General features: G+C 37.5%; 1 protein-coding gene across 4 annotated transcripts in view; it reads right to left on the minus strand.

Moving 5' to 3' along the window:
- The window catches only part of ZFPM2 (zinc finger protein, FOG family member 2), a 440,899-nt gene that overhangs the window by 5,103 nt on the left and 411,801 nt on the right, over positions 1–23,995 (minus strand). For 3 of the 4 annotated variants that reach the window (XM_043539194.1, XM_037892134.2, XM_043539195.1), the window contains 2 exons: positions 6,505–6,711; positions 3,042–3,266 (listed from right to left, as the gene is read on the minus strand). In XM_043539194.1, coding sequence (XP_043395129.1) covers positions 3,042–3,266; positions 6,505–6,711 — 432 coding nt within the window. The remainder of the gene's footprint in view (positions 1–3,041; positions 3,267–6,504; positions 6,712–23,995) is intronic. The other variant, XM_043539196.1, reaches the window with a different exon arrangement.

Genomic DNA, 23,995 nt, shown 5'->3' on the forward strand with positions numbered 1-23,995 from the left:
TATATGTGCATGTGCACATGGTCAATTAAACTGCGTTTACAGTTTCTTCGTAACACTGGAGCAGTGCAGAGCAGTGAGCATCACAGTGAAACAGCACAAGCTGTGAAAACTCATACTTTAAGACCCGAAGGACCCTGCTTCAATCCCTAGTGCTGGTCAAAGTACCCTGTGGCCATCACATACGGGGGGTTTGTCCAGGATATGAACTGCTGTGGGCCTCATATGCTTGGGATGACCTGCCCAAGGAAGTATGTAACACACTGGTTAGTGTGTATTCTATGCCCCCCTCTGTGCTGATCCATAGAGGATGTGGGTCTGTTATAGCACCCAGCTAGAGTACAGTTCTTTAGCACAAGCTGTAAAGACCTGTAGTTTTAGCTGTGTAGCCCCTGGTTCAGTTCATGATGTCCGCCAGCATGTCATCTGTCACACAGGCAAAAGTGGCAGCCATTAAACTTTCAAAAAGAAAAGGAGTACTTGTGGCACCTTAGAGACTAACAAATATGCGCTCAAATAAATTTGTTAGTCTCTAAGGTGCCACAAGTACTCCTGTTCTTTTTGCGAATACAGACTAACATGGCTGCTACTCTGAAACCATTAAACTTTCAGAAGAAGTTCATGCAGACTTTGCAACATTATATTTAGAACGTGTTTAGAAGCAGGAATAGTATCCAATGCATTGAGATTATCCCCCACTGCTTTCACAGTGCACAATGTTACAGTATCTAATTTCTATCTTACTAGAATTAGGTAGATGGCACCTTGCTTTACTGTCTGATCAATGGGGTCCTAATCCTCCAAACACATGTGAGTAACTATTACCCATGTAAATAGTCCCACTGAGTTGAAAAGGAAGGTTTTGACTTTTAACAGAGACCTCAACAAATTATTCACATTGTAACACATATTTTTGCATCCTTCTATATGTATACTAATTGTTGTCAAAATGATATTTTACTATCTTAGGGTTAGACCTATAAAGGGACTTAGGTGCCTAACTGGCACTTTAGTTTCCTAGGGCCAAATTTAGATCCACAAAAACACTGCTTAGATGCTGCCTAATCCTGAGCACCTACATTTCTACTGTGTATAAAATACTTAAATATGCATTGGAGCAGGGACTGAAACTTGGATCTCCCAGATACATGCCCTAACTACTGGCCTATAGAGTCATTTTCTCTCTGGCCTAATGAATATTTAAGCCTTTTAATAAACAGTGGAACAGCTCCAACAGGAGGGATTGAGTGTATCCTATCACAGAATAGCTTACAACCTGACGGGTAGGGCAGTCTCTGCTCCAGAGTAGGGATTCAAATCTGCGTCTCCTTCATCTCAGGTGAGTGCCCTAACAGCTTGGCTATTGGATACAAGGGCATCTACCATCTGCTCTTCATTTTTCTTTTTTTGCAAGAAACGGCTGACCTGGCTTCGGTGCCTACATTTTCTAACTGCTGAAGAGCGATAGGCCCCTCCCTCCAGCCCAAATTTAGGCACCTAAGTCCCTTTGATGGGTGGGGCTTAGGCCCTACCCCACTCTTTGGCATTTCCTATTGGATAGTTTAGGCAGCTCCCTGCTTATTGAATCCTGTTGCTAGGTACATAACTCTCCCCATGAAATGCACAAGGAGCCCAGGCTCCGAAATCAGGGTTGTGTATTCCACTGGGCTCACGGCACATATACATTAGGGCGGCAGTGCTGAGGCTAAGTCCCCATTGTGGATTTAACCCTCAGGCTTGTTACGTGAGTTCTCCTTCCTGTAAGTATGCATTTTCATCATTTTCTTATCCATGCACCACACATGAACTTTTCAAGTAGCAGACCATTCAGGGAAAGAGCAGAGACATATTGCACATTTTCACGTTTACACTGTAGTGTTAGCCTGGAAATGTAATATATTATGGTTTAACATGCATTTTCATGTAAATGATTTTCAAGGACATACACAAAGCAGTACACAGAACTATAAAATACTAAACTGAAGTTGTGGGGAAAATGAAATGATATTATAATATAGTTTTTTAGAAACAGCATGTAATGATGCAATTAAAGACAGTAATTTCAATGTATATACACATTGGGGCAGAGTTGTGCCTGCAAATTGCATACGTTCCATCAGTGGAACTCTTTGTCCTGTAATAGATCCGCAGGAGAGAGACCTTCTCCTGCAAACCTTCGGTGACATCCAGCTGCCATGGCACACTGGGCTGGAGCTCCCTCCTGTAAAAATGTAAAATATACATAAGCCCTCCCGAACTCCTACTTACCCAACAAGGTCCACAGAGACTTCTGAAGAGCACTTGCCTCTTCCCAGGCACACCTTAGTACATATTTCACTCTAAAGCCAAGTTAACTGCTTAGGCCTGACAGCACAGCCTTTCTCATCTACAAACTTTGCATGCCTAGTGGAAACTTCAGTGTGGAATGTTCTGTGCATTTACAACTTGTAATTTTTCAATAATCTGATCAAATCAAGGCTAAATTTCAACAGAACACTCAGAGATACTTGATAATAGGTCTAAATCTATGCCAAATTTCAGCTTTCTAATGAATGGGAAGTAATATCTCCATTTTATAAACAAGGAAACTGAATTCAGAGGTTGTGATATGGTTCAAGACTATAGTGGGAGTCAGCATCAGATCTGGAATAAGAATATAGGAGTTCCTAATGCCCATCCAAATAACCAAACTCCAAATAACCAAACCTCTCAAGGGACAAAGCTTTACACCTTTGTTTAAATATCAGAGAGAATCTAGGCCATTAAATGATCAAGGGTTTGGTTTATGTAAATGCATAAGTAAATGCATAAGGTCAGATAAATGCAATACTGGTAGATTAAATAAATTACAAAAATAAACAGATTATATGTGAGAGGTGCATGGACTATATAATACAGTCCAGAAATGACTGACGTCTTAGTAGTATCTACTTCCAGTGCTTGATTGTACTGCTTACATTTAGAGACTCATTGAAGAAGATAAGGTTTATAGTGGTTAATGTTTAAGGAATAGCTACATCTACAGGGGGATATATTGCACTTACCACTGTGAGAATTTAGGTGCATTTCCAGAGCTCTTGCATTAGAAAAACTTTTGGTGCACTGTGGAAAGGGGCAGACACTGGATATCTGATGAGCACTATCTTCATTCTCCTCTGACAGCTGAGCTCCCTCTCTTTGCCTCCCACTGCAGTAGTACATGAGATGGGCCTGCAAATTCCGCTCACTTCGATACCAAATGCCACAGGATTTGCAAGGGAATATATCTTCTACAAGCAAATATAACCAGATGCAGGTTAGCCACAGTGTATTCGGCATCAACAAGTAACATGGCAGGCTTAAGTCCTTTACTTTTTCCATTAAAGAAACAACTTACTTAATAAAATGTTGGCAAGGCAGCCACAGGTTTCATACAATGTCATTTGCAAGGACAAGGGAAAACATTTGTTTGTTTGTTTTATAGGCCAAAATAACATAAAACACTGACCTACATTTTTAGGACACCAATTTTTTTTTTAAACTAGAATAGAATTAATAGTTTGTGGCAGAAATGCAGTCTCAACTGTATTATAGCACCATGAAAGTATTTAATCAGAGACGTTCTCCAGTCACATGGACCCTGATCCTGCAAAGCCTTACAAGTGTGCTTAACCTTAGGCATGTGCATAAGTTTTTGCAGAATCTGGGGTTTGGATTCTTTAAATTAAGACTGCATGTCTTTCTAAAAAATATGTTCTAGTTCAACCACAAGTTTATTGGGCTCCAGGCAGGTTTCAGTGGGGAAAATTCTATTGCCTGTGATAGCCAGGAGGTCAGACTAGATGATCATAATGGTCTCTTTGTAGCCTAAAATCTAAGAATGTAGTAATTATGGTAACTGAAAAGATCATGCTTTCTTTGTTTTTTGGATTCTTGTCATAACTAATGTTGGCAGTTAAATTTTGTAATATGCTATGACCTCTAATTGTAGGTTGATCCTTAATATTCCACTTTCTGAAACAGGACAAAAAGTTAAAATGTTGAAGTTTTCTTCTGAATGGAAATTCCAAAAAAATTTGATTCAGAAATATCAAAATGCTTCATTTAGACATTTTTGATCAAAACAAACCATCTAGACATTTCCCTATTGCCTTATGGGAGTTATAGTTAGGGTTACCAGACAGCAATTGTGACAAAACGGGACAGGAGGTGGGTGTGTGTGTGGTGGGGGGGGGGGAGGGTTAATAGGCGCCAAAAAAAAAAAAAGTCCCCAAAAATGGGACTGTCCCTTTAAAAATGGGACATCTGGTCACCCTAGTTATAGTTCCAGCTCCCATTCCCCCCTGTGGGGTAGGCTCTTTGACCTGACAACATCTCCTATAATAAATGTAGAGTCATGTGATTCCCATGATGCACCATTTAAAGGAAATACACTATGAAAGATTTCAGAGTAACAGCCGTGTTAGTCTGTATTCGTAAAAAGAAAAGGAGTACTTGTGGCACCTTAGAGACTAACCAGTTTATTTGAGCATGAGCTTTCGTGAGCTACAGCTCACTTCATCGGATGCATAGCTATGCATCCGATGAAGTGAGCTGTAGCTCACGAAAGCTCATGCTCAAATAAACTGGTTAGTCTCTAAGGTGCCACAAGTACTCCTTTTCTTACTATGAAAGATGTCATCTACTATGGAGCCCGGCCCAAAGGAGAGAATGGGGGATGGAACTACACTGCCATTAGGCAATGCACCAGAAATAAATGCAGCTCAATTTTTTTAACTAATTTGAAACAAAACATTTTAGGTCAAGTCAAATGAAATATTCTGATATTGGCTGAACTAATCTGAAACAAAATATGTCATTTACATTTTCCTGATGGACAGTCAAAATTTTTAATTAAAATCAAAATTTTCCTGCTGAAATTTTTAATTTTGTATCAGAGGTATTAGTCTGTATCCACAAAAAAAACCCAAGGAGTCCAGTGGCACCTTAAAAACTAATATATTTATTTGGGTATAAGCTTTTGTGGGTAAAAAACCCACTTATTCAGATGCATGGAGCGAAAATTACAGATACAGGCATAAATATATATAGGCACATGAAGAGAAGGGAGTTACCTTACAAGTGGACAATGAATGTTGAAGGCCAATTTAGGCAGGGTGGATGTAATCCACTGTGAATAATTGATGAGAAGGTTTTTTTTTTAATTTTGTGTAATCTGCACAAAAACTTTCCGACAGAAAATTCCTGACCACCCTAACTGTTAGCATTAATAAAAAGAATGCCAGCTGACTAAAGCCCATTTCCAGAAGGCAGATGATCCTGCTTTGTGTTTCCTTATATTTCAGCTTGATATTGCTGTCACTAATATCTCTCCACAGGGTACTGGTATATTTTAACTTATTTCTTTTAACGGCATGTTCACAGTAAATGTGACCAGTACAATTCTTTGCACAAAAAATAAACAGCAAACTAGAAAAAATAAAGCTATTGGCAAGACATTTATAGTCATCCAGCATTGAACCTGGTGGGATTACTCAAAGAATAGGTATTACTCACATGAATAAGGGCTGAATCTGGACCTATATGATTCTAGTGCATCCAAACCTTGAATATTGTGTAGCGTTCTGGTCACTTAATTATTGCAAAGTATATATAAACTACAAGAAGCATAGGGAAGTGCTACAATATAGGAATGGAAGGACTGAGTGACAAGGAAAGATTAAAAGAGCCAAATATATATCACAGGGTTAAGTGACGACTAAGGAGGAACATGATATCAGCTACCAATTTTTTGAAAGATGTCAACAGCAAGGAAGGCGAGCAATTAGGATTGTATAAGGGTTCTTAATAGCAGTAATTGGGTGAACTTAATAAACAGAATATTTAGGCTGAATGCTCTGATTCAAGAAGTTGTATGCAGTGTTGTTGTAACCCTGTTGGTCGTAGGATATTAGAGAGACAAGGTGGGTGAGGTAATATCTTTTACTGGACCAACCTCACCCAGCTTGACTCTCTGATTCAAGAAAGCACTTAGCATCTACTTAAGTCCTGCTCTACACAGCATGTGATTATGTCCCTTTAACATCAGTGGGACTTAAACACAGGCTTAAGAATCCTTCTTGAATACAGATGCTTTCATGAATTGGAGCTAATACAAAGAAAATTTCTGACAATGACCTCTATTGCATTTTGAAACAGTTTCAAAAGAGAAGTGGTAGAAGCTATTTCTATTGCTTAAGAAATGGAAAACTAGCCTGGATAAATATTAGAATATATATTGTGAAGACCAAGCCTGCATTGACTGAAAGATGATGGACCAGGTGAGCTAAAAGGTCTTTTCATCTCTATTTTTATGATTTTCTAATTCTGCGAACAGATTTACAGAGCTTCTGTCTGAGGGAGGGCCAAACACTATCCTGTACAGCTACCATCCCAATTTTCTACATCTATTTTTGCTCTGTTAAAAAAAAAAGAAACATAACAAAAAACAAAACTAGAAAAAGCTATGGTACAATATTATTCACTTACTGTTGACAATAGCTGTAGGCAAAATAGATGCCATAGCAGCTTGTTGAGGAAGCAGTTGTATTGAGTCCAGCAGACGTGCAGGATACATCCCTTCTGTAAGAGTCATCTGACTGGCAGCTTGTAGCCTTGAGTCAAAATCCACAACAAAGGCAATTAGCTCTTCACCCTCAGAGATGCTCTTAGTTGTGGTACACCAAAGTTGGCCACCTATATGAAAAATAAAAAAAGAAAGATTTAATTGGGAACATAAATCTGCAGAAGAACTTCAAACATAGGTGCGGTGTCTTTATACCCTTTTCTAACTGGATTATTTGGGGGGAGGAGGCAGATAACTCCTGCTTTTTAAAGTTCTATTTTTATCTGTAGAAGAATTTTCAAAATACTGTTAAGGAAGCCATGATAAAAATATATGCATATATTCTACAATCAGTTCAACTAAAGAACGATCACTCTAATTCACCCTTTTGTGTCCTAAGAGACTGACATGACCAGAACTCAGATATAGGCAAAACTATTTTAACTGGCACTTTTCCAATCATTATATTTTTACTGCACTTCCTGCATATTTTTTTCATACCACAGTTTCAGTTTTATTCCAAGTGCCTCATCCACAGCAGAATAAAAAAACCCCAAAAGCTGCAAAGAAGAAATCAGATTTCTTCATAAGGTCATTTCCCCCCTCCCTTATGTTTGCTACCATCTTTCTCTGAAAAATATTTTCTTATGTAATATTTTTCATAACATGACTGTTTTATCTCTGCTTACATTGACTGAACTTCCTGAAAAGAAGATATGCCAAAGATCTGTTTCATAAAGACTTATTCAAATAAAGGTTTGTTTAAAAGGGGAGGAAGGGGGAAACTTTCATCAAACAGAAAGATACACTAGAGCTCTGTGCTGCAAATGTCACGTGCAGTGCATTAAAAAGAAAATTAACTATGCAAGTACATCTACTAATGTATTTGAATGTGATAGTGAATGCTCATTTATTTAACATGTTTAGACAGGCAAAGCACTTATATTGTGTTATCTACACTCTCAGGCCTAGATACATATCCAGTGTAGTTATGCCTGAAATAATGTTGCATACTTTATATGTTATAAAGCTTTTGTTCCCTAAGGTTTTGTATATATAGCAAAAGCTATATGTTGTATTCATTAGGCAAGCAAAACTGTACTCATTTTGATAAGTAATATTGCTGTGTTTATCTTTCAGCATAACTGCCTTTTCAACTGCACTTCATTTTTTTCCCCTCAAAGAGATTATAGTTTTAAAACAACTTGTTGCAAAAATCTGGTGGAGGAGATAACAACAGTGTATGATATGCCACAGCTAAATGGAAGAATTAAGACATTGTTTTAGAGAAATCTTGGACAATTAATTAAACCAGTCTATTAGCTTTCAAAGATGAGCAAACAAAACAGCATCAGTGACAATGTGTTTCAGTGGAAAAATAAAGCTGAGCTTCCAGACCTCAAAGTGGTATAAAAGTTTCAAAGCAGAAAAGTTTCTTTGCATTCAACCTTTAGTATTACAGCAGTTGAAGGTAGCTATGAAGTTTACAAACAATTTATTGTAACAGGACTCATGTAAAGTAAGGTTCACTGCTTTCCAGAATTAGGGCATGCAAAGATACAACTCTCACCAATTTCCTTTCGAGAATAAGGAGATGAAAAGTGAAGACAGCAATACAACTATATCTACAAGTCTGGAATCCTAATAATCAACCAGGAATATGAACATTAATTACTGGATTAGTGCCTCACACTGATGTAAATCAGGAGTAAATCCACTGAAGCCATTGGTGTTATACCAGTACAAAACCAGTGTGAGAAGAGAATCAGACTAATGGATGTTTAATCAGCTTCTTAGATATAACAACTTTGAGCTACATGACTTTAATTTGAGGCTCTGTAACCAGCTACACTATTTTACCTGAGGACACATACATAACTTATTTGTGTGAATGGAGGGCGGAGTTCCATTGATTGTGTCACACTTCTGTTTTATTCTTATTTATATATGAAACTTGTAGTGTAACAATAATACAATGTGTTATTATACACTTTTATAAGAACACTGTAGTATAAGGGCTTGTGCTCTAGTCTTATAATGCTATACATGTTGTATTAAAAATAAAATTGAAATGTGCCACATTAAGAAAACCACCTTTCTTTCCACAGCAACAATCTTGACATGCTGTATCCTGGGGAGAGGGGTGGGGGAAGATATTACTTACAGGGTCTCCAGCTGCAATCAGTCTGGATCAAAATCCTTGTACACCAGGAATAGGGGCCTGACTCAATATCCTTGCATCAGAGTTCCTGAGAGCCAATTAGGATTATTCCTAAGAATTATGCTCCCCCCACCAATACATTTGCTCTTTCATTGTGTTATGTAGCACTTTCCATCCATAGGTACGGGGAGCATTGTACTCCCCACAGTGCATGCCTGTCCCTTTCCATAGGCCGGTGCAGATGGGGATGGGTCAGGGCAATAGCCACTCTTCCCTGCCCCCAAGGGACTAAAGGAGAGCACTTAGTGCAGGAACTACAATTGTGCTGGCGCTTATCTAGGCTGGCAAGAGGTGACAGGGAAGACTTCTTGTCCCCTCTCCTCCACGGCACACCCATATGGGTCAGGCAGAATCAAGTCCTGATGGCCTGATCCAAAGCCCACTGAGGTTAACAGATAGACTCCCACTGATTTAAATGTGTTTTGGAGTATGCTCTTCAGGTCAGATTGTGAACGCTTTATTCACATTGGTGACCAGTAACTCACTCGAGTAATCCCATTGATGCCAAGGGTGACCAATCTGGCCCCAAGTGATTTGATCATTAGATCAACCAAAGGAAGAGGCAGCATTGTTTACTGAGTCACTTGGGTAAAGTTTGTTTCAGTGAATATGAGCTATATATCAGAATGCTACAAGACAACACTGAGCCAGATCCTGAGCTGGTATAAATTGACATAGTCCTGTTAAAATCAATGGAGCTAAGCCAGTTTGCACCAGCTGAGGTTCTAACCTGGAGGCTGCCCAATGGAACAGAAAGTACAATTCCATAGCTGTTCTAAAATGATAGCTACAAAATCAGCCAAACAAAACGGAGTTAACATACATTATCTAGGCATCAAATCCAAGATCAACAAAAAAACAATCAACAGATATTGCTTAAGCATTTATCCCCACTCCTTATTAGCTTACATTTGAATAAAAATATAATTAACTAGTTATGCAAAGAATTAGAAACGTTTATTTAATCAGAGAAAGTTGGGGAAGTGGAATAATATCATATTGTGCGAACTAGAGCAAAAAATTACATTCCAACTGCATTGGCATGATTTCTTTATCAAATTGCATCACACATTGAATCAGCTATCTGATACCTTCATAGTTTCCACCAAATGGAAAGATTATTTGCGGATCTTCTTCGTCTGTCTCTTACCCTGCAAACACCAGTAACTCTTTTGCTGCTTAAAAATAAAACTAACTAAAACAACTTCAAGTTCTAGAAAAGGAAAAAGATGTCCCTGAAAAACTGTGGACTTACTGTTCTTTGTAATGTTTATGATCAAGATTCTTGTGCAAACAGATCTGGTTCCTAACAGGAAGCTTATGAATCATACTCATAATTGCTGTCAAAACTGCAGTGAAGTGTACTGCAAGTTTTGATAATAAAGAATAGAGTCACAGTTCAAACTTGATTACATTTTGGAAATTCATGCTGCTCTTACAAGAATCAGTGGCCTTAAATATCTTCTTCTCCTGCCAAATTTTTCACTTGCACTTTTTATTATTTATGAAATCGGTGTCTGCACAATGTCATGCAGACCTCTGTTGATAAAGTCTAATTAAGATTAAGACAAGCCTTTTGGAAAGGATCCCATCATTAGCAGACATGATAAACACAAAAATACTCCCTACTTGTCAACCAGCAGCATTTCAGTAACCTAACAGTATTATCTGTTGCTAGGCTACAGAGCTGACAAAGCTTCAATTATATTATGCGGTCCTACCTATAGAATACTGTATAAGCAAAATGTATCTAATATAAAAGCATTTAACTTCATCCATACTATCTGCAATTCATGGCTTCTTTCAACGGCAAAAATCAGGTTAATAATTACATACCATGCTGCAAAAATCTTTGCGATGAGTTATGTTTGCAGAATTTTTTCTAATTTATCTGTATGATTGATAGACATTTGCTTTGTAAAAATAATAAAATGCAAGCAATGGGTAGCTGTAAACCACTAGCAGAGCTACATCTGGGCTCATCAAGATATGGAACCAAGCTTAGTATAAAAACATATATAGTAAATTGAACCAATTAAATCACATTCAGATGTGGTAATACTCTGCCTTCAGTATGTAGGAGGACAGGGCGCACTGAGGAGATAGATATGTATACTGCTATAAAACTTTATTTTATGTAAGACGCACATCTAGGTACATAATAGAAAGTTGCTTGATTTTTCAATAGCCTCTTCATTTTCTCTCCCTATAATAAGGAAGTTGATTTTGAGATTTTATAAATAATTCAGCCTTTATTTACTGTCTTTTGTATCAGTGATTTTCTCTGAAGAGGAGCTGTGAAGTCAAGGGACTATATGGGTGGCATTGATTTTTAAGCAGAGTTCCCCATTGACTTAAATTGGGTGAAGCTCTTCTTAAAAATCAATAGCAGCATATGGCCCCTGATTAGTAACTTTGTTGCTTTTATTAGAATTAGCTTTAAAGAGCAGGTTGCTAAAAATAGTTTAACTTCCCTCTTAAAACAAAGGCAATGGCTAAATGCAATGCAAGAACATTTTAACTGAATCATATAGACACAAGCACTACCATCATGGTAGTGCAGCTATCTTACCCCACATATGAAAAGGAACCCACGCATTAAAAATGTACAGCCAGTCCTGCCATTTTTTGGTATTTTTATCCAAATTATTAATCAAAACTTGGTCTGCCTAACCTTTTGAATCTGGATTTTTGATTGTATATCTTAGGTACAAGGTTAGAAAATAAATAATTGCTACTGAAACCAGTCTTCATACTTAAATAGTCTCAGAATACAAACCTATTGTGCCAGTGAGTCAAAAGTATTGTTTTGGCTGTCTATATTTTATGCTTAGTGTTTTTGACTGTGTTATTGCAACAGCATAAGAGGCCATTTCCTGTATACATACGTTTTTATAAAGGAGGGTCAGAAGACTATCAGAAGTCATTTAATCAACAGCTTGTATTAGTCTATGGACCATAATGACTTCCAGGCACAATCAACTGAATGAAACCTCCCCCTTCTCTGAATGAAATGGTCCTATTTTACAAAAAGACATTTTTTGTTAACAGCCTTGGGGAAAAAATAAGTTTGTTTATTTTATATCATCCTTGCTTTGTGTTTTATTTCAAGCATTTGAGGGAAATTTGCAAATCCATAACAGGACACAATCTTCACATTTGTTTTTCTTCCCCCCATGGGGTTGTGATGTTCAGAATAATTTCCTATACTGTTGAATGCCCCCATTTTGGTATGGCACAAGTTACTGCCCAGATCTCTAATTTTCAACATTAACAGAGTACTTATATCTATATGTAGCCACGTTGCTTAATAAAAATTATAATGAATTCAAATCCAATACTGTTGAAATTCTTGACAGTAGAGTAGTGCAAGGAATAGAACTTATAAATTATGTGTGCCCCTTCTTTGAAAAATGCTTTGGAGGTTTCTTTGTGCATTGGCAAATACAGAAGGAATATGAGGTATTGTGTGGATCCTCCTGCACAGCACCTGATAAAAGAATAAAGAGCTGTGACATATTCTTAAAACAATAGAGGAATTAAAGAGAAACAATGGGCCAGCTGCTTCATTAATACAATCAAAAGAGAGCCCAGCACAGAGGAGTCCAGATAATTAAGCACTACTCTTTTAGACCTTCTTTCTATAAGAAAATTGCTTAAAAAATTATTAACTACTTCATAGTTGTTAGATAGATCTATGTACTTGTTTACTTAGGTTGATTAATGCCTTTTCAGTATTCTCTAATATGCCAACTCATGGTTTATACAAGTTTTCGAATAAAATAAGGTAAGCATAACTGATATGGATCTGTAGTATATACAGCAATAAATCAAAAGCATTTTGTGAACAGTCTTTTCTGTTGATAAATAATTCTCAACATTTTAAATTTGTATGCACAAACTAAATACTTTGCAGAACACTTTTGCCATCTAAGTATTTTAATGCCAGGATTCCAAACATCTCTTTGGAGAGCATCTCAACAGCCCGGCATGCAAATTTGGACTTCTCTAACAATTATAACAATGTTTACAATGCTAAATTAAAATTAATGAGATGATTTCCTAAGCTGTTGTATAATTTTTCCTTGTTTACCGATCAAAGGAGATTGTCAAATGATACTGATCCTCTAATTTTAACTTAGCTGTAGCATATTATAACTCTGCAGTATATTGATTGCAGAAATTGTAAAACCTATTATATTATATAATGTTAAAACAATAAGTGTAAGAGCAAGTGCTCACATTCCTTGGGAGAAATGTAGTGCATTTGGCTCAGAATAAAGTGTGAAACTTGCTTTTTTTTTTTTTAAATTCATGGATGCTACAAAATAAAGAAACAATAATGCATTATATTATGCAGTCCAATAAAAGACTCACTCAACTAAACACTGGACAGCTTTGAAAGGGATGATTCCAAGATGAGTGAGTTTTAAGAAATACAATGCCAGATTGGAAATAAAGAAGAAATATACCTCTTAAGAGAATAAGGGCCTGCTTCTTAATCCAAATGAATGTGAGTTTTGTTACTGACTTCAGTACCAAGGACCGATCCCTTAGCAATATGATAAAGGAATAAATGTTTTAATTTGAATATAGTGCGTTTCATAAAAAATTGTCACCTATTATATAGTTTATTTACACAATACAGCTTTAAAAATATCTCTTCAATCCTAGGAGAGAAAAGAATCAAAACGGAAGCATTCTATGCTGAAACACTTTCAATGAGGTAGAAGTTCTTTCCTGTATGCAGCGTGACCACTGTTTAAAGGATAGTTACAATATTTCAGTAGCTCTCTTTCATTAATACTGCAATACTGCTTGAGCTACTGAACCCCAACTAAACTGCATGTTTCTAAATCAGAACTGGTATATCTAGCAATGAGATTTGACCTCTCATTTTACCCTTGCTTTCAGCTTTTTTTTAATGCATTTGAGGATTTGTATTTGTTTCTTTCAAAGAAATACCAGAATTAAAACAACATAAAATTCCATTAGATACAGATGTAAACTACATCAATGTTCAGAAAATATTCACAGGAAAATAATGTGGTAATTTTATTTGTGTCCCCTTCCCCCCGATTGAGCTGTCACAGCTTATTTACCACAGGGGGAGACAGTTAAACCCATATCCTTAGAAGTTGTGTGCATTTAAGAGGCTTATATATTTCTTCTGGGACCCTCATTCAAATCCTGAGCTAATCAGAGTGAATACATATCTTTTTATTAGATGGCTGTAAAAAGTCTTAGGTGAAATCAGTTCCTGGTGGACAACAGTCCACAGCACAAAACGATTAAATATTTGGCAGAAATGGCAATAGTTACTTAAAAGGCCTGAATGAAACTGAAAACTGAAATATCCTCCGATATCGCCAGAAGTTGGGTCTGCTGCTAGGGGCTGAAACTGAAGTGCTGCCACAAATGCTAAACCTGTTATTTTCCTTAATTCAGCATAAACACTAACAAATGAGCTGAAGGAATTCTTGTACCGGTACAGCAACTATTTATTTTCTCAGGGCATTACTTTTTGTCCATATTACTTTATATTTGGGGATACACCTTCCTTACCCCTTTAAGGGAACATCAATTGGGTATTAAAAAAAGGAACATATCAATATTCATGAGCTAGAAATCATAGAATCATAGGACTGGAAGGGACCTCATAGGTCATCTAGTCCCATCCCCTGCACTGAAGCAGGACTAAGTATTATCTAGAAAATCATTAAAGAACAGTGAACGATGTAATATGGCCCTGCCATGTGCATTAACACCCCTCCTCTCCAATCATGAAGCCCAGACTTTGGGGGCACACTGCCTCAGCAAACTCCTCCACCCTTTGATGCCTTACAGCAACAAGTGGACTGGAGCCCTTCACAGAATTTCCCAGGAGAAGAAGCTATTTAAGACAATCACAGGAATGAGACTCAGCCGCCTTTGTCAGTAGCAACAGGGTTCAGGGAGAGAGGATTAGCTGATGAGCCCCACTATACTAGAGGTAGGTCTTAAGGTGCACGTTTCCAGAATCCCTGCTTCCCTGCCAGCAGAGCCATAAGATGGCCCCTTTGTACCCTTAGGAAGCCGACAATTATGCCAGCAGTTCTGGACGTGGTGTGCTGTTTTATGGAGCTGGAAGACTGCTTGTGGGAGGAGATCTGGGAAAGACTGATAAGGAGGTTAGAGAGTGGGCGTGCCCTGGTGACACATTCACAAGTCTGCACTGAGGGAATCTGCACAGAGCACATCATATAACTTTTCAAATGACTTTCTCCACTCTTGCACCTGACACCTGTTGGGATCTGCCATTGCCCCTTGGACAGCTGTAGAGTGAATGAGGCAGGTACTTAAGGAGGAGGAGGAAGGTTTATGTAGAGGGAGAAGGCCCATCACCTTAGGAAGCTGTGAGGATAGTTTTTATTTTTTTTTAAAATGTTAAGTAGAGGGGCAGCTGGGATAGTCTTCTATGGAATGGGGAAAACAAAGAGACACAAACAAATAAATAATAGGCTGTGGGCTGGGTCACTTTTTCCAGAGGACAGCAATGATAAGGGAGCTCAGGGGACCGTGGATTAACTGGACTTTTTATAAATTTTAATAACCCCCCATTCAACATCTGGAACCATTAAGTTGTGCACACTGTAACTATGCAAACGTGCTTTTATTACTTGACTTCCCTTCTCCACCTGTTTGTTACACTTATTTGCTGAATCTTTTCTTTAATGAGGTCACAATCCGAAAATGAGTGCTGCACAGAGTTCACTTCAAGATCAGGGCTGTAAATTGATGGGATTGCTCACAGTGTGTAAATTTAAACATATACATAAGTTTTTTTAGGGTCGTGGACTGAGTTTACAAATTCTTCAAAGCAGGAGCTGTGGTTCCTCTAGATCTGTATAGTGCCTTCCATTATAGGTTCCTCGTCCTGACTGAGGACTTTAGACACTCCCATAACATAGATAACAATAATGAAATAGAACCAGTTTTCCTAAAAAAGATTACAGTGACTTCTGCTCCTATTTACAGGATGTAAGGGGCACTGTACGAACCACAAAGACAAGGAGGCTCCTCTTTATGCATTTACATCATGGGAAAAATTTGCTCCCACTGAAGTCACTGGGCGATTTTCCTTTGACTGCAATGGGAGCAGGATCATATGACTTTCCAGTGCTTAATTTCTAAAAAGACAGCTAAGTGAAAAGACATTTATAAGGAGACTCTCGGGTCAAATTTGTTCCCAAATTGAATTCTTATACAAATATTCTTTTGCAAAACTGTAGAATATTAAAAATCTTCCATTAAAAAAAAAATTCCAAGAGTTAAAATCAAAATACTCCCAAAATAAATAAGCATTCCCCAGCTGTGTCTGAAATGCAAACACTGTAGTATTGGCCTTTGCATGAAAACCTGGAAGTGTAAAGGACTACAAAATGATGAAAAACAAAGATGAAAGTGACTAGTTTATTTTCCTTGTAGGATCTGTGTGAAATAGCAAAAATAAACAAGTACCATAAACTGTAAACAATATGTTATTTCCCATCTAATAATCTGGGGCATTATTAGTAATGTAGGGCCAAAGCTAGTGAAGTAAACAGGAACAAGATTGAACTCATTAGGCTCAAAATATTTTTTAAATTATTTTTAATCAGACAGTATCCCTTAAAAATTATGAATCAGAGACAAATGAAATAAATTAGAGCACATAATATTGATTAGCTATTAGACAGGATTCTGCACTGGGTGATTTTTTCAAAATAGGCTTTATAACAAATACCAATTTACTGAGCATCATACAGGTGCATAGAAGCTGCCAATCTGACTGACTGCATGGTCAGCATGATTTTGAAATGACCAGGGAAGAAATGACTGTATACCCCAAAGGCAAGCTGTCAAAATTGAGGCTGCAGCTGATAAACTGATTACAAAGCTGCTTAAGACTTTGCTTGTAAACAAAAGCATTTATCAACTAATAATTTGCAATAAACTGATGTAACTCCCAGCTGAGCCCCAAACTGTAATTGTCTTTACCATCTGCCTATTAAAATACCATTCTTCATCACTATTCAGGAACAGAAGGGAGAAAATCTCCAACTACTACATAACTTGCATGCTTATAAATAATCTGTGAGCATTCCACACTTTCATTATTGCTGCGGGGTTTGTACACTTAATTTCTGTCTTTCGGTGCTTACGAGTGCTCCCAAATTGGCAAAAAAAAAGTAATAAATACTGCCTGCTGCTAAAGAAAAAGAATTATATAAGTTCATCATACTCTGCTGTTCCTTAATTTTTTCTCTTTTTGCCACTCCATAGGAATTTCCTGATGGATGCCCCCTCAAGCACAACCTTGCAAATGAAACTCTCAACTCCTTTTCAGCTTGTCACTTTCCATTACCTTTCTTTCTTATACATTCATTTCTTCAAGTGGTGCATTTGCTTCAATAGGGCGTCAGTTAAAACATGTTGGTTCCCCGTGGTGCGGTTTGCAAGGGTTTGTGGGATCCTGCAGGGATTGTGTAGAACTACAGAGACAGTTTGAAGAGCATTTTGCAGACCCCATGGTGCGACTTCCTGAAAATTGAGTGAGTTTGCCCCACTCTTTCTTCAAGCTCTTTGCACTCTTAATCCTGAGAAAAGTTGCAGACTTTCAGTGAATTTCAGAATCGACAGAATCAGATGTTCTAAGGCTAGATGAGTGGTCCTTTTGTTAGATACCTAAAATATTCAATCATGTTAGAGGGAGAAACCGGGACAACTGATAATTTGCAGAGAATGACAACTTCGCAAGATGCCTCCGCATTAAAAACTGAATTTGACAGACAATCATACCATGATTTTGTGCCATCCACATGATCAAATATTTCTCCAACCTGTAACATGGACCACCCAAAGTTATAAATGCAAAATTGTGGCAATGAACTACAATTTGTTCAAAAAGTGAGGCTTCTTTAGAGGTTTCTACTGGGAAAGCACAGCTGGTTTCACTGCATTTTTTATTTTGTATGAACTTTCCAGCCCCAAACTGAAATAATCTGTTCAGTCGGGGTCTGATAGGCTCTTCAGTCTAGCAGAGAAAGCTATAACACAATCCAATGAGTGGAACCTGAAGCTAGAGAAATTCAGACTGGAAATAAGGTGTGAGGGTAATTAACCATCGGACCAATTTACCAAGGGTCATGGTGGATTCTCCATCACTGACACTTTTTAAATCAAGATTGGATGTTTTGCTAAAAGATATGCTCTAAGAATTATTTTCGGGAAGTTCGATGATATTATATAGGAAGTCAGACTAGATAATCACAATGGTCACTTCTGGCCTTGGAATCTATGAATCTATGAACCTGCTCCCACTTATGTGAATGGGAAAACATCTTATTGACTTCAGTGGGTGCAAAACAGGAACTTGAAAAAAGGAACAAAAAGATGCCTAACCTGATGATAACCTCATAGGGATGATATATTTACTGCTCCTACTGCTCACCGTGTACAACTAGGCAATGGCCAGGCACAAGAGAATGCACTCTTCCCAAGAGCTAAGGACTTGATCCTGCCAACACACATGCATGTAACTTTGCACATTTAATAGTCCCACTGAACTGAGGGACTATTCACATGCATTATTCACACTTGTATGTGTTTACAGGACTGGGGCCTAAAAGACCAAGAATCAGATACCAATACATGCATGGAAGGTAGGGAAAAGGGTACGACATACAAGTAAGTAAAGAGGTCACATGATGATAGGTCAAGACTTGACAGTGCAACGTATAGCTAGCGTCATAACGTTTGTTTCTTTTTTCTGTATGTTGTGCGGACAAATGACTGCAAAGACTACAGTGATGAGCATAACACAAAAGCCTATAAATAAATCAATTTAATACATAACGTAAGGATTATGCACAGGAGTAAGTGATGCAAGATTGGGACCATAATGATGGTGGAGTTGTACAGTTATGTTACAAACAATAAAAAGCTGGAAAAATCAAAGTTTAGACTGAAGGGTCTCTTTGATGTATGCTGCTGTACATGTTTTTAAAATAAAATTGATTAGGGATGGAGTAGCCTAACCTAAATAGTAATTTTGAATTTCTAGAGTTCGTCATTTTAAAAACTTGAAGTTAAGGGGAATTTTGTCTGGATAATCAATGAAGAGTTTGTGGTTTGACTCTTATGATATTTAGACCTTGGTTTTGTATTTCATTTTCTGTTTCTGTAAAAATTCCAGAGAACTATGCATTTTATTTATGCAAAGGTATTATATATAAGTACAAGATTTTAACATGTATGTTTTATATTAAAATTGATAAAAGAATTGATCCAATTGTATGTTGGCGATTTGGTGATTAAGTATTCTAATGTTTTTAAATAGAAATTAATTATTTAATAAACAAGCATATTTGTATGAATGTTTTTCAAATGTGTGCTCTTCCTTTACCTAATGGATTATTGAAGATTACTGAATATATATGAATTTAGGCACATATTCTAATACAGTTCTTTGAGTAGCTATATTTTATGTCTAAATTTAAATTATTCTCTCTTTTTTATTTAAAAACACCACCACAGAAATTAAGTAATATATGGAATTATTTTCCTGCCAAACGTAATTATTTTTTAAAATTCAGTTATTTTAATGCCATATGAATAATGGTTAAAAGAGATTATCTGAAACCAATACATTCATTTTTTCATATCTTTTAGAAACATATTTTTAAAAAAAATTTGGTAGAATAAGTTCATTGCTAGGCCAATTTTTTCATACCAAATAAAATACCAGAAGCAGATTTTTAAAGCAGTTCTCAGACCACATCACAATAAGAGCTTGTAACGGGAATCTTATAACACCTTAGCTATAATTTTTGCTCTTCTTGTTGGCAATCATTTGCATATACTCCCGGTTCAGTAATGACTTCTAATGGTCAGTTCCTGAGGAATGTCAGTTAGTAACAAGAAGGCCACTGGAAAAATACACAGATTGCCAGCAGATGGCACTCTGTGCATAGCATGAACACTTTTCTGGTGGGGAGGGAAGAAAAGGAAGCTATTATTTAATTTTACCCTGCTTTGAACATTTTACATCGTTGCACCAAGGGTAATAAAACTGGGAGATTTCAGGCAGTTTGATTGAACACTCTTGTAACCCTTTATATACTATACCCTCATGCTTGATGCTTGTCTAGTACCTTTTAACAATTGGGTCATATTTTTGTGTCGTAACAGCGAAACAGAAGGATTCACGGTATCTGACCTAAAGGTACAGGATGCTAAAGTGCTAAAGAGTGATAGGTGCACTAGTAAGCTGTATAAGAGAATTACATCTCACTGTTTAGTTACCACAGTGAGGGACTAATTGGAATACCTTAAGTAAACAGAGACAGATCTGTGTCTAAAGAAGAATATAAGTGCACTGGAACAAATCTAAACGAACAAATTATCAGAAAGAAGCATAAAACAAAAATATTGTAATTTGAAATCTTATTAGTTCATTTAAAGGGACAGTCAGGGAAAATCTCCCTTGTCCTTCAAGAGGTCATGTTACTAATTCTTTAAAGCTGAACAACCCCCTAGCAGCACATTCATGCAACATCTGACTTTCTCAGATACATAAATATTCTAACAAATATCAATAAATTAGGGAACTGAATTGCCTAGTTGACACGGATTTTGTTAAACTTGAATTTTCAGAGAAATGATAGAGCACCGTATGTAAAATGTTTCTGAAAACACATAGTTGTCATAACAGTGTTACAGAGAGTTCTGTGATGGACACCAAAGCTGTCAGGAAAGTAAATGTTTATTTCTACATAAAAAAATTGGGCTATAATATTTAACCAGTCAAACATGACCAGGTAATAGACCAGAATCCATATCAGAAAAGTGGTGATCAGGGAGTAACTATTGTGCCTTCCTGATCCTGATCCTGTGTCTTTCAAACCGCATAGGCAGGACACGTCTTCAGAAGCTGAGCTGTGGAATATGTTGAGCTATGGAAAGGCAATCCAGCATCAGGTTTTTAGGTTTTTAGGTCACTGGCTACCTATGTGTTTTAGTGCAGATCCCCTCCTGCACACAGATCAACTGCCTTAGCAATAGCATTTCTCCTCTTCTTTTGGTCTCCATGGAGGGCTACCTGCTGATCTAGAGAGCTGTGTGAGACCAGGGGGTGATTAGTGGGCAGGCCAGGGGAACAGCAGATAAACACATCATCAAGCCATTGATCCATGGAGATTTCCCTGAACTGTGCTGTATTATCATCCCAGAGCCACCTTCCCTGAGTTGGGAACCCCCTTACAAGGGAGAGCTGTGGGGAACCACCAACTGGGGAGGCTCCATCATTGCAGCTCCATGGGGAGCGTGTCAGGACTGCTGGGGACTCAGAGCCTAACAATGCAGTGCTGCAAGCACAGGAAACAGCATACAAGTTCAGGACCCATATATTCTCATCCAGCATATTGGTCTGCCACTAGCTATTTACTGTTGTTTATTTTCCCTGTATAAAATCAAATTAAATAAAAGGGGTACTTGTTGCACTCATTCCAGTGGGACTTTGGGTGCAGTATAGCAACAATACTTAGTACTGTACTACTACATTATATTGTTACATAGAAAGACAGCCTGAGTAGCAAGAATTATGTATTATGTTATAACAATTATGTTATACAGAGCAGCTCATGATCCTGTATAAAAATCTCAAGTATTCCATGTAGTTTCTACTACAGTGAGTAAATCAAAGGAAATGAAATATATAAATTAAAAGCAAAATGCTTTGGGTTAGATTTTAACTGCATTACTCCCACTTAAGTAAATGGGAGTCATTCTTTGTGCACGTCTTGAAAATTTACCTCTTAGCATCTCGTGTAAATAAAAAAGAAATTCAGTGAAAAGGACACAGTGTTCCCAAATGAGCTGCCTTGTAGAAGAGTCAGTGATTTTATACTGAGGTAGAATTCTCCCAGATGCAGAGGGCTAACACAAAGTTCTGCCCCTTGTTGGGGGCCGCATGGAAGCTTCAGTGGTTGTGTTGAGCCTGTGTCCCCTGTATGAAGCAGACAGGCCGCACCTTGCTCAGGTTTTAGTTTATATCAGTGATTTAAGAGAGGTCCCATCAAAGGTTTGGGCCATCTCCTTTGAAAGGGAGATTTTTATGTTGCAGATTGGAAGAACTGGTAATAACTACAACTCAAGCCTCCCGGGGTGCCTGAAAAATCTAACCTGCTATTAAAGCCATACACTGATGTAGGCCTAATCACACCTCCCCATCCAAAGATTCATCTTCATACTTCACTGGCCAGAGTTATTGATGGCTAAATATTATCTATGAATCATCCTCCTGATTACCCAGGACTAAGTATAATGAACATCTTGGAACTTCTTTGAGGTAGGAAACCTGTCAACAATCTGGCACAATGCAAAAGTGTAATTCATCATTGCCTAACCAACATATAACTCAGAACAAAAGACTGAATGAAGTCTAGTGAACACCAGCCTGTTGATAGGCAGTGAAACTCACAGAATTACAAGCCGCTGGAGATGCTTCCATATTTTGCATTTTTTGTACTGTCACAAGTTAGCTCACATGTGGACAACCATCTGCATCCACATCTCAGAAGCACTAAAATGCTCCAGTGCTTTTTCTGTTAGACTCTGCCTCCCTGGCCTTGAGAGGATAGACCCATACCGTCCTATTTTAAAAAAATGAGTCCTCACAGTTCTTATTTTATGCCAGAGTTTTACTGAGACACTGGAAAGACCATCACTTTGGAGTGGAAATTGGATTTAGAATCTACTTTCATAATGGAAAGTGTTGTAAAAGAGATGGTTTGGACCCATTCTCCAGTCCTTGCAGATGTTGTAAGACATCACACCATAAAATGTCTTTCAGCTTCACATCTTATTTTAGGTCTATATCTTACCACCTAGTTGATCCTCATTTGGTACCTTCTCCCCCTCACACTCTGATTAACTCTCTTTTTTCACTTCCTTTCATTTCTGTTTTTCAATAATCTTTTTTTCATATTTTCTCTTATCCTTCCTCCTTCTCAGTTTTAATTTCACACATACTGATATGCTATTCATCAATTATTGTTAACCTACAATCCAGTAAAATGACACACACAAATTGTAACACAAACACATGCGCAATGTGTCTGCTATCACACAATTCATGAGAAGCTGGCCCTTACTAGAATTCTTTCAAACCCTTACAGTGACCCGAATGTCTGGATGATGTCTGCCTAAAAAGGAAAGCTCTTCATTATGATGAGAAGTCAGTTGTATAGGTAATCAATAACTAGTTGGGATAAACAAAATTCTTCATGCAACTACTGTAGATACGGATTATGCCAGGAAACATGAACCACATAGGCAGCACTTGTATTCAGTCTCATTCAGGATAGTTCTAAGGAAATTATAATCTCTGCAGATTTGAATTAATAGAGTTATACCACATTTCACATTTATTCTACGTACAGTAATAACAGCTGCATTAATTGCCCAGGTAGGCGAAAAGGGAATGAAGATTTGGAATTGGAAAAGTTATTAAGTCAATATAAAGCCATAACTAAAATGTATTTTTCTGAAAAGCTTTTGTTGTGTGATTGTTGTGGATAAATGATTGGCTATTTTGCTTCTAATCACATTTATTCCTTTTTAAAAATTAAACAATTGTTAAATATTAGCTCAGAAATATAAACTACATCTAATAAGTATAACCTGTTCTCCAGACTTCAAAGAGTGAGAAGACAAAAAGAACTCTGAGGAAGAACTTAAAGGAAGAGAGGATGGTGTAGGAGGGGAGATCAGGAAGGAAGTTCCAGCATAGGTGGCATCATTAAAGAAGCTGAGGGTGAGGGAAGCATATGAAAGGGGAACTTAGGAAAGTACATTACACTAAGCAAAGAGAGTGTGTGATGGGGAAGACAAAGGAGACAAGAAAAGACAGGTGTGAAAGAACTGCTAGAGGGTTTTAAAGGTGACAATGAGAAGACTGAATCTAATATAGGAAGCTACAGGAAGCAAGAAAAGGGATTTAATGGGGACTGAATATGGTCATAGTGTTGGGCTGAATAATTTTCTCAGTAAACTTCCGTATGCATTGGAAGGGCATGAGGTGAATTATCAGAAAGGTCAGGGAGTCAGAGGTTTCAAGGGATGAAAATGATTAAACTTGTCCCATCCCATGCTCTGGTTCTGGCATGTACTCC

The sequence above is a fragment of the Chelonia mydas genome, chromosome 2, assembly GCF_015237465.2.
Source record: "Chelonia mydas isolate rCheMyd1 chromosome 2, rCheMyd1.pri.v2, whole genome shotgun sequence".
NCBI lineage: Eukaryota > Metazoa > Chordata > Testudines > Cheloniidae > Chelonia > Chelonia mydas.